The sequence below is a fragment of the Phyllopteryx taeniolatus genome, chromosome 9 (genome assembly GCF_024500385.1).
Source record: "Phyllopteryx taeniolatus isolate TA_2022b chromosome 9, UOR_Ptae_1.2, whole genome shotgun sequence".
Classification (NCBI taxonomy): domain Eukaryota; kingdom Metazoa; phylum Chordata; class Actinopteri; order Syngnathiformes; family Syngnathidae; genus Phyllopteryx; species Phyllopteryx taeniolatus.
In genome coordinates, this window is record NC_084510.1 from 12,006,136 (window position 1) to 12,017,780 (window position 11,645).

An 11,645-nucleotide genomic window follows, 5' to 3' on the forward strand; every position below is an offset into this window, starting at 1 on the left:
CCCAACAAAGTAATTTGAAAAGAACAAGTATGCTTGTGCGAAACAATCAGAAAATGTGATTTTGGTGGTTCACCACTAAATCCACATGACCAAAATCCGGCACAAAAAAAAGCCAAAGAAAACGGCGAGCGTTTTTCTGCAATTAGTGACATACCTAAAATACACGTTAAAATGCATGAAGGGAAGGTGATTTACAAGAAAATATATTTGGACTGATATCAGTTCCCGGCGTTGTGGTCTATTTGTTTCTCTAAATTCCTTTCCCTTTCTTGCATTTTAACATCACTCGTTGACCACACAGCCTTGTTTACATTTGCTAAGCCCCAAAGTGTGACTATAAACACTAAAACAACTGACCACCTGACCAAGATGCGTTTTTTTCCCCAGATTAGACTATACATTTTTGAATGCCAGAAAATTGTGGTTTTTAGGCTGGCGCAAGACACAACACATTCGTAAGAAATCATTCTTGGAGCAGAAAACAGCAAACAATTCTTATAAATAAGGCCACGTATGTGGAATATCTTGCTTCTCCGAATATGTTGCTTCATGGTTGTAAATGCTCCATGGTTCACGTTCCTCCATGTCACTGCTGTTCGTTTCTCCCACCTAATAAAACCCCAAAATCTCAATTAATCCATCCATCCATCCATCCATCCATTCATCCCTTCATCCATCCATCCACCCACCCATCCATCCATCCATTCATAAATCAAATTCAGAACTGCGATAGACCTCTCTCTTTCCGTATGTGTTTACGTTGTGTCATTTTGTCAAAGTAAGGAGTTTGAAATACCTGTATCTGCTTTCAAATGTACAGGTATTGAGCTAAAGTAAAAACATCACCAGAAAAATATATAATCAAGTTAAGTACAATACAGTATGGTAACAACGATTTTGCACTTCATTACTTCCCACCCCTGGTCTTTTCTCCTGTGCCTGTCCACTTAATCAGCACTGTATTTATTGGGTTATTAATGGCGCTTTCATTCTCATCAAACTGTCAGATGGACCGACTTCTGCTATGATACATAATAAAGCTACAGTATACCGAACTCAATGCTGCTTCCTGCTGTCTAAAATGCAACAGCACAAGAGAACGTCTTTCCAAATTTGTTCATTTTCGACTCTTTGATGGCATCACCAGAACGCCTACGAAAAAGCAAAGGAAAAAAAAACAAACAAAAACATTTTGGGAATTAATGCTTTATAGTTGAAGCCAGAAGTTTACACTTTTTTCCTCACTGTCTGACATGAAATCAGAATAAACTTTTCTTGTTTTTGTTAATTCAGAGTACCAAAATTCTTTCGGTTTAGTTTAGTGTTAGAATATCCATCCATCAATGCCAGTCGTACTCACAGATTGTCTCAAAATACTTAATTACATCATAATGCTGATGTCTTATGTGTAAATGATGTCATGAGTGTGGAGAGTGTAACTTTAGAAACTTTGTCATTGAAGCACAAAGTGAAAGGTTTAAGATATAACGAAAGATGTAGAGACATTAAAATGTTTCAGTGTAATGCCAAGTATTTATTGTCCAATGATGTCTGCAGATGTTTCAAATAACTGCTCCCTCATTGGCCAAGTACTGTCTTATGAAGCAAAGCTATTGGAGGACCGCAGCTGTCTGTGTCCCAGTTTGAGCATATCCGGTGGGAGGGAGGTTGTTATGGCGATAAAAATGTGGTCCCAGTTGGAATGTGTGATGACGACAGCGAGATTGAGAGTCAGAGGGAGCCAGAGAGAGAGAGAGAGAGAGAGAGAGTGAGAGAGAGAGAGAAGAGTGCACAGAAGGCGTGACATTAGATTAGAGGACAGAGGTGCCTGTTGGAGAGTCTACCATTTGTATTTGTGGACTATGTGGGACAGCATGTTCATTCTTTAAGTCTGAACTCAGAATCTCTTTGAATTCCAGCTTTGCTTTTAGACATTATCAACGTAGTATTGCAAGACAAAGAGGTCCAATGAGAGAATCGGTCAAACTCCAATAAGAAGAAATTAAAGACTTAGATCGAGGGATGTCTCAGCGAAAAGGACCACTTCTTACTCGACCTTTTCGATTAAGGAATGAAATGGTTCGTGTGGGACTTGCTGAATCTCTATGCACATATGTAATGATGGTAAGAAATAATTTCTTCATTTTTTGTGAGAAGGTTGACATACTTTGGCAACAAAATCGAACAAAACATTGGTTTGGACATATGCGTTTATGTAAGCACATTAAAGCATTAATGATTAATATTATCACTCTTGTGATTATGATAAAATGCCCTCTGCCCCCAAAAATATTGTGTGCTCACGTGGTTTTGGTAGGACAGGATTTAACCTGAAGAAGGGTCAGGCAGTGGGTCACGTGTTAGGTTTGCGAGAGTCACATGTTTTTCTTCTGTCCCAATCGATCCCATTTTTAGAACTGGAAGAGATACAATACACACCAAGAGACAAGTATACAGTGTATGCAATGCATGTAATAAATTGTAACAACAACGCACATTTTCTAAGCTTCGGTGTGTACCCCCATGTTGTACTTAGACACTGCTTACTTTCTAAGTTTAGGGTGCATGATTTGTGGCGGCGGAACTGCGCATTTCCTGTTCCCTGAATGAATAGCTCAGTGTAAGCCTTTTACACTCTTCAGTTTGTCCATTTGAGTTGGCTTCAGAGTTTAAAGTTCAGATGCATCTAAATGACAGATTGAGTGGTTGGAATGTAAGCGGTCAAAGGTTTTATCTGTGCCTTATATTTTTGTTAGTTTACAACTCTTGTCTGTTGCAGAGACTTATTTAATCGTAATGTTTTGTCTGTCCTTAATCATCACCCATATGATGTAACCTTAGTAGTGCACTTCTGGTCTCCTCTGTATCCAGGTGTTTGGCCTTGGCTCTGTGGCGCAGGTCGTGACTGGACAAGGAGCATTCGGACATTACATAAGTATCAACCTGGGCTTTGGGCTGGGTGTTGCAATAGGGGTTCACGTTGGAGGGAAAGTTTCAGGTATAAAAGCTGATTTTTTCTCAAATCATTAAAGATCAAGGCTATGTGTGCCACACTGTGCTGTGTCACTCCACCAGGCGCTCATATGAACGCAGCGGTGTCCTTCGCCATGTGTGCGTTTGGCCGCCTTGCATGGAAGATGCTCCCCCTCTATGTATTTTCACAGCTGTTGGGCTCCTTTTTTGCAGCAGGGACAGTTTATGCTGTGTATTATGGTGAGGACACGTTGCATGAACAAGAACAATTGGTTCTGACCAGTTTGTCTTTTCACACTAAACGTTCTGATTGCTTATTGTTTGTGTTTGCAGAAGCAATACATGACTATTGTGGTGGCAATCTGACTGTAACTGGTGTAAAGGCTACTGCTAGTATCTTTGCCACATATCCCGCACCTTACCTCTCCTTGTTGGGTGGATTCATTGACCAGGTATGCATAAAACTGGATTCATGAGACGCCAACCACACAAAAAAAAAACTTGCTTTGTTGAACTTGTCATGTGTAGCATTCTGTAGGATTTATCATGACTTTTATTGTGCTGTTGCCAGGTATTTGGCACAGCTATGCTTCTGCTGTGCATGATGGCTTTGTCTGATCAGAAAAACAAACCAGCCCCAGCAGGCAGCGAGCCGACCACCGTGGGTCTCTTGGTGCTACTCATTGGCATTTCTCTGGGCAGCAACAGTGGCTACGCAATCAACCCCACCAGAGACATCGGACCGAGGCTCTTTACGGCCATTGCAGGCTGGGGCCCTGACGTGTTCAGGTATCGAGGAATTGGACATGATAGGTCCTCAGGCACTAATCTTATCAACCTCTGTCTCGAATGATGCCTAAGTGACATTCTGAAGAAATTTCAGCGTGAGAAGATTGCACATCTGTAGCCTGTCTCTCACAGAGATCCTGTAAAATTGGTGCATCAGTGATGTAACAGTAGATTGGGGATTTATCGGTTTGTGCCTTTTTGACATCCCAGCAAAGCGAGTTATTGCCACGATAATGTGAAGTTTCGGAACGCTAGACCACATCCTGAAATTAGACAATTTGGGAGCACGGTGGACGACTGGTTAGCTCATCTGCCTCACAGTTCTGAGGTCTAGGTTTCAAATCGGCCTCTCCTGTGTGGAGTTTGCATGTTCTCGCCGTGCCTGCGTGGATTTCCTCCAGGCACTCTGGTTTCCTCCCACATCCCAAAAACATGCATGGTAGGTTAATTCCATCCATCCATTTTCTTTACCGCTTATCCTCACTAGGGTCGCGGGCTGCTGGAGCCTATCCCAGCTATCTTCGGGCAGGAGGCGGGGTATACCCTGAACCGGTCGCCAGCCAATCGCAGGGTAGGTTAATTGACAACTCTAAATTGAATGTGAGTGGAAATGGTTGTTTGTTTAGATGTGTCCTGGGATTGGCAGGCAACCAGTTCAGGGTGTACCCTGCCTCTCGCCCAGAGTCAGCTGGGATAGGCTCCAGCACACCAGCGACCCTAGTGAGGATAATGGATACATGGATATTTGACAACGTCAGTGCAGCACAATCCCATCCAAAGGCACTGGAATAGTGACTCGGCCAATTCCTTTGTTGCTGTAGACTGAAACCATTCGGGTTTGACACCAAAACATGAATATGAGACAACATTTCAGGTTTTATTTCCAGGTTTTTACAACTGTATCGATAACATAGCAGCTTTTGTTCGAACCCACCTGTTTTTCATATGAGGAAAAGTATTGGAACATGTGACTGACTGGTGCTTGCCCACGTTTGTCTTAGTACATTTATTCAAACAATAAATAGCGATGAATGTCTACGCACAGTACGCACGGTTTCGGACTCCGATTTTGCCTGTGAATACTACATTTGTACTAGTTAAAGTTACTAGTATTCGAGTTAAAGGTGTTACCAACATGAAAATCAGTCGGCTGTATCTGGGTAAAAATCAAGTATGTAAAGCTGAGAGATGATGAAAACGCCATCAGAGCCATTTCGCAAACCTTGGACATGGCCATTACCACAATTTGGAAAGTAACTACAGTGGCAAGGGCAATACACTTCTTCCTTGACAATCACAACATGTTGTTTGTGGTTCAATAAAAAAAAGATACAGCAGTATGGTGCCTCAAAACATTCTTTCCCGATAAGAACACCAGGGGTTGCAGTTTTTTCCGTTTCAGTGAGTTGGTGCGAGGGTCAATCGCCAGTTTTGTGGGTGAGAGTCACCAATTGTATGTTTTCCCCCCATGGTCCATATCTGTCGTGTTTGGTCGCGTCGATTTGGGTGCGTTGGGCCTAAGTTGTGTATTTAAATGCAAATGTAAATAGCTGGAAATAAAAGCTGCATATTTCTTGTCCCATATTCATCTTTTGATGTCAAAGCCAGATGTTTTCAGTGACAGTCTACAGCAAAAATAATCAGCCTCACAGTTACAATACTTTTGGAGGGGAGTGTGGATACATACAGCAGGACGCACTTGTCAGACAGCAACAAGTGCTTTCAACCAAGCAGTATGGGAGCAATGAAGTGAAGTGAAGTGTTAAACTTTATTTTTCCGGCAATGTAGAATAACCTGACACACAGCTGGCTTCCTGGCTCTGATATTACAGCTAAAAGCGGGGCTTGTGTCCCAGCAGTCAAAGATAAAAACACATTTGATTCTAACATGTAAAAATGATTTACTTGTTGACCTATCAGTTTTGTATTTTCTTTATCTGTGCAGGGCTGGAAATGGTTGGTGGTGGGTGCCCATTGTTGCCCCTATGATTGGAGGTGTACTGGGTGCAGGGCTCTACAAAGTCTTCGTGGAATTTCACCACCCTGGAGATTGTGCCGGACAGATAAAAAACTTAGAGACGCTGTCGCTGGAAAAACAAAACATCGACACTGATGTGTGTGTGTGAGGCCCCCCAACTAATGAGACATATGGAAAGTGTCAAGCTGAGTGCACATGCGTACATACCAAGACTACTCTGATAGGACGATCCATAAAGAATGACGCAAAAACAGGAATTGGCTGACCAGTTCAGGCTGTACCCCACCTCTCACCCGAAGATAGGTGGGATACGCTCCAGCATGCTCGCGACCTTAGTGAGGATAAGCGGAACAGAAAATGGATGGATGGATACACAACCCCAATTCCAATGAAGTTGGGACGTTGTGTGAAACATAAATAAAAACAATACAATGATTTGCAAATCATGTTCAACCTATATTTAATCTAATACACTACAAAGACAATATGTTGAATGTTCAAACGGATAAACTTTATTGTTTTTAGCAAATAATCATTAACTGAGAATTTTATGGCTGCAACACGTTCCAAAAAAGCTGGGACAGGTGGCAAAAAAGACTGATAAAGTTGAAGAATGCTCGTCAAACACCTGTTTGGAACATCCCACAGGTAAACAGGCTAATTGGGAACAGGTGGGTGCCATGATTGGGTATAAAAGGAGCTTCCCTGAACTGCTCAGTCATTCACAAGTAAAGATGGGGCGAGGTTCACCTCTTTGTGAACAAGTGCGTGAGAAAACAGTCGAACGGTTTAAGGACAATGTTTCTCAACGTAAAATTGCAAATAATTTAGGGATTTCATCATCTACGTTCCATAATATCCTCAAAAGGTTCAGAGAATCTGGAGAAATCACTGCATGCAAGGTCAAAAACCAACATTGAATGCCCGTGACCTTCGATCCCTCAGGCGGCACTACATCAAAAACCGACATCAATGTGAAAAAGATATCGCCACGTGCTCAGGAACACTTCAGAAAACCAATGTCAGTAAATACAGTTTGGCGTTACATCTGTAAGTGGAACTTAAAATTCTACTATGCAAAGCAAAAGCCATTTATCAACAACACCCAGAAACGCCGCCGGCTTCTCTGGGCCCGAGCTCATCTAAGATGGACTGATGCAAAGTGGAAAAGTGTTCTGTGGTGCGAAGACTCCACATTTCAAATTGTTTTTGGAAATTGTGGACGTCGTGTCCTCCGGGCCAAAGAGGAAAAGAACCATCTGGACTGTTATGGTTCAAAGTTCAAAAGCCAGCATCTGTGATGGTATGGGGCTGTGTTAGTGCCAATGGCATGGGTAACTTACACATCTGTGAAGGCACCATTAATGCTGAAAGGTACATACAGGTTTTGGAGAAACATATGCTGCCATTCAAGCGACGTCTTTTTCATGGACGCCCCTGCTTATTTCAGCAAGACAATGCCCAACCATATTCTGCACGTTTTACAACAGTGCGGGTTCGTAGTAAAAGAGTGGGGGTCCTAGACTGGCCTGCCTGCAGTCCAGACCTGACTCCCATTGAAAATGTGTGACGCATTATGAAGCGTAAAATATGACAACGGAGACCCCGGACTGTTGAACAGCTGAAGCTGTACATCAAGCAAGAATGGGGAAGAATTCCACCTACAAAGCTTCAACAATTAGTGTCCTCAGTTCCCAAACGTTTATTGAATGTTAAAAGAAAAGGTGATGTAACACAGTGGTAAACATGACCCTGTCCCAGCTTTTGTGGAACGTGTTGCAGCCATAAATTTCTAAGTTCATGATTATTTGCTAAAAACAATTAAGTTTATCTGTTTGAACATTAAATATCTTGTCTTTGTAGTGTATTCAATTAAATATAGGTCAAACATGATTTGCAAATCATTGTATTGTTTTTATTTATGTTTAACACAACGTCCCAACTTCATTGGAATTGGGGTTGTATATAGTGGCTACATTAGCACCTGTAATATGAAAATCGGACACTGTGAGACTCATGGTGTCAGGTGTCAATCATGCGATCAAGGAATAACAGCCAAATTTTATTTTCAATCGCCCCAATACCTTACATTTTACAGTCAAAAGTGTTATAGTTACTTTATTTTATTTTTGATATATCATAATTGATACAATACATTCAAAATTGTAATATTTACAACAACAATCGCTCCAGAATCTCTTAAATGAAGCTGTGAGCATTGACTCTTGTGACAGAGTCTCACCTCACACATTTAGTTTTTAAATACTTTCTGAAAACAATGACAGGACAATTGGATGAAATATTGTCCTCAACAAGATCTACCGTTTCACTACACCAGGTCTTCCACTGCTGCCTTGACTTTTGGCATTGCTCGGGAGGGTGCATGGCGCGGATGGCTTCTTCTTAGGGGTGGTCACCTTGGCTTTGGCTTTAAAGGCTTTTATGGGATCTAACTTGTTAAGGTGGGAGTCGCCAGCAGAATGATTCAGGCTGAATTCACGCCTGGAGGTCAGCGGCTGGTACAGCGATGCCCACTGCTGTACAGGGAATATGTGTTAGAGAGTTAACACAAAAACAAATGAAAATGAAAAAATGAAAAGAATGACATTAAAATTTTTGAATACAAATATTTTTGTACGTGTTAATTTCTTTGAATGTTGTGTCTTACTTGAGTTTTAATCTAAAAACACAGCACTTATCAGAATGGCAAAACATAAACTCCATTTCTCTTGTGTATTAACTTCATTATTAAGCAGTATCGCTGATATAAAGTATTTACATCTAGGAACTATCTTTGCTACCTTGGCTTGTGGACTGGGGCCATAAGGTGTGAAGGAATACTGCCACTCAGGCAGTCCAAGGTGAGTGATCATGAGGCGGTAGTAGGAGGAGAAGGTTGCGCTTAAGAAATGCCAGCAAAGCGAGCGATCGAGAAACCAAATTTCACTCTGCTGGGCTACAGCACCTAGAAAAAGAAAATAATGTCAGTAAATTGGTGCAGTTCAAATATATTTTTTACAGAAGGCCTCCAAGAGCACCTGGGGTGGTGTTTTTGTATGCCAAGCACACCTTGCCATTCCCACCACATGAATCCAACTCAAAGATGCGACTCCGAGAATCAAAATGTGGAGGAGTGAAAGCATTTGCCAACCCTGTCAGAACACAATGATGAATCTGTAATATTTTTTGGGGTAAATTCAATTTAACCAACATAGCAACTGTTGACTTTCCCTCAGATGAGTCCAGAATTTGATGAATAAGCTTTACCACATTCTGCACTGCTCTCCTCCCAGTCTAGGTCAGCCAGTGACGGTGCATTTGGGAGAGAGAAAACTTGCGTTGGCTGGAGAAGAGGCTGCAACCTGCCCACGCTCCTAATTGTCATGCATCCTAAGGGAACACATTCATCTGAGGGAGACATGTTAAAACAGTGGAAAATATAACTGTTTTCATTGTAAACTTGAGATCCTTTAATGTAAATACAGTACATGTACTGTTCTGTCACAGCGTTTCCCAACCTTTATTGCGCCAAGACACATATTTTTCAATGGAAAAAAATCTCGAGGCACAGTGACGCTACCAAACAAAAATATCACAAATAAATAGCAGTTCTGACCATAGATAGGAAGACTATACGGCAGCGCGCTGTAGCATCCCGGCTAACAGACGTGCTTGTCATGTTGGCAAGGTCGATGTTCCCTTCAAAGGCAATGCATGGGCATTGAAATTAAGTCATAACTTGCTTATTTCTCAACCGATTTTCATGAGATTTATTTATTTGGGTCTTTGCCAACGCTTGTGCTATCACCACATAACATTTTTTTCTAAAAAAAAAAAAATAAAATAAAATTTAAAAAGATGTATTTTTTTTCAAAATAATTTGAGGGCAAATTATTTTGGGAGGGCTTGAGCCCAAATATATTTAATATACTTTTTAAGAATAAACCCTCTGCCTCATTTTTGATAAACACGCGGGCTTACTATGCTACTGTATTTCAATGATGGTCATTTTGGTGGTACTTGGAGAGCTAAGTATTTCGTTAGGTGGTACTTGGTGGAAAAAGTTTGCGAATCACTGTGTTAGAAAATTAAAAATAAGGGTCACTTGCTGTCTAGTTTGACGTTCCAAGTAAGTGTAAAGCCATCAGTTGTCAGATAAAAATCTCGTAGGTCCTCTGGTAAAATACAATTATTTTTCTGGGGTGGGGGGAGAAACAGATGGCTTGTTATGTGCAATTTGATGGTTAACAGTTGCAGCGTTTGGAATGGGGTTCCCGCACCTGTTCCCATGACAGCAGACTCCTTTTCTCAGCAGACTCCCTCTGTACGAGCCGCACATCGACAACACCAGGCATATTTTCTGTCGCAAAAGGACTACGATTTAAAATGTACTGTGCGTAGAACACACAGTATTGCAGTTGACATTTTAGCTATAAACGTTAGGTGCTTCTAGCTCCAACGCCAAATCTAAATACTTACCAAGGATTCGAGTGACGCCGAGTGTCAGTCTTTCAGGCACACATTTAAACGCAGAGCTCTCTTTTGACCCATCCATTCTTTTACTGATAAAATCCAATGTTTATATGTCACCAAAAGACCACCCGCTTCGGGTTATCACCAAAGGCCTCAGTGTTATTAGGATTCCCACGTAGTTTCCAGGCAGGACACGCCCCGCTGCAACATGATTGGCTCCTGCGTTGCGGAAGGGCAGGCTACACTGATGAAACAGGATGACCATCCCAAACATGTGTCACATTTGTACGAGTTTGTTATGGTTGGGGCTTAAGGCGGTTTAGGGTGGGGTAAGGTTAGGATTAGTGTGGGTTAGGGAGAGTGGGAAACATTAACGCCGCCACACTGAAGTCACATAATACTTATTTTCCCGTCTGGAATCAAGAGCGCGTGTTCTGGCGGGATACAGCAGCCAATCATAGTGCGACAGGGCGTGTCCTGGAGACAGTAATATTGGAGCAGGGCGTGTCCTGCCTAGAAACTAAGTGGTAGTGATGTGATGCTCGAGCGTGTCTGCTCGAATGTGATTCGACCAAATGAAGCGGAGGTCTGGCGACGCAGTGTTTCGACATCAAATTAAACAAGTTCCTAAACGAATTTGAAATCTACACCAAAGCTTTAAAATTAATTAAAAAGACAAAAAGAACAGACACTCTATAATATCTTGAAGGGATTCCCGACCACATGATTAAAATAAATATACTTTGTCATTTTATTACTGTTGATTTACTTACTGTGTATATTTTCTTTAATTAATTAATTTTAAATGTATTTTACACGTCATCTTTGGCTCTATTGTAATAAGGCCATGCTCCCTTAACTGTTATGTCATGATACTGTAAAAACTTGTTGCCGTGTTTGTATTTTCTAAATTGTTTAAAATAAAACACAAAAAACTTGGTTTGAACATGCCGAAAATCATGTGATCACGGCGAATGTGTTTGCACTGCGTGTGACGACCACCGTTATTCAAAAGTTGTATACTTAGATGTCTTGTTGGTTTCATAGCTTACATAAACCAAAAACACATCTATGATGTTGCGACAATTGCGTGCCACACATGACATGCACCAACACTTTTATAAAAATTAAACAGTTGTTCATCACCCATTTTCTTCAAATACAGTTGCCAGAGAAAGTGCTACATAAATTAATTCTGTTTTATATAATTTGTTTAAAAAAAATGCTGATTTACCTCCCAATGGGACCTACTGTGTTATGAGATATAACATTACAGTAATATTCACTTCGCATTTATCTACCGAACACAATGACAACAATGGACAACTAGGTCTTTATTGAACACGTGTAACGGAGAGACACAAGACAGCCATGAAAGAAGCTTGGTCAACGATTCATTTGAAAAGCAATACGCAGGTTTAGACAACAGATG

The 11,645-nt window shown here is 41.2% G+C and overlaps 2 protein-coding genes across 5 annotated transcripts; one reads left to right on the forward strand and one right to left on the reverse strand.

Moving 5' to 3' along the window:
• The first annotated feature begins 1,764 nt into the window (after positions 1 to 1,764).
• aqp7 (aquaporin 7) lies at positions 1,765 to 7,633 on the forward strand. 2 transcript variants are annotated; one of them, XM_061785317.1, is made up of 5 exons: positions 1,765 to 2,124; positions 2,872 to 2,998; positions 3,076 to 3,425; positions 3,545 to 3,762; positions 5,708 to 7,633. In XM_061785317.1, exons 1-5 carry the CDS (start codon positions 2,023 to 2,025, stop codon positions 5,886 to 5,888), a joined length of 978 nt encoding a protein of 325 aa, XP_061641301.1. In that variant the 5' UTR covers positions 1,765 to 2,022; the 3' UTR covers positions 5,889 to 7,633. The 2 variants fall into 2 exon arrangements, with proteins under 2 accessions (XP_061641301.1, XP_061641302.1); XM_061785318.1 differs by having other exon boundaries at positions 2,103 to 2,124; positions 2,872 to 3,213; positions 3,307 to 3,425.
• Positions 7,634 to 7,786: 153 nt separating this feature from the next.
• Positions 7,787 to 10,442, reverse strand: tpgs2 (tubulin polyglutamylase complex subunit 2). 3 transcript variants are annotated; one of them, XM_061785320.1, is made up of 7 exons: positions 10,220 to 10,442; positions 10,021 to 10,100; positions 9,850 to 9,937; positions 9,008 to 9,148; positions 8,779 to 8,892; positions 8,542 to 8,705; positions 7,787 to 8,274 (listed from the first exon to the last, which is right to left on the reverse strand). In XM_061785320.1, exons 1-7 carry the CDS (start codon positions 10,293 to 10,295, stop codon positions 8,059 to 8,061), a joined length of 879 nt encoding a protein of 292 aa, XP_061641304.1. In that variant the 5' UTR covers positions 10,296 to 10,442; the 3' UTR covers positions 7,787 to 8,058. The 3 variants fall into 3 exon arrangements, with proteins under 3 accessions (XP_061641304.1, XP_061641303.1, XP_061641305.1); XM_061785319.1 differs by having other exon boundaries at positions 7,787 to 8,277; positions 10,220 to 10,436; XM_061785321.1 differs by lacking the exon at positions 8,779 to 8,892 and having other exon boundaries at positions 7,787 to 8,277; positions 10,220 to 10,436.
• Positions 10,443 to 11,645: the final 1,203 nt, after the last annotated feature.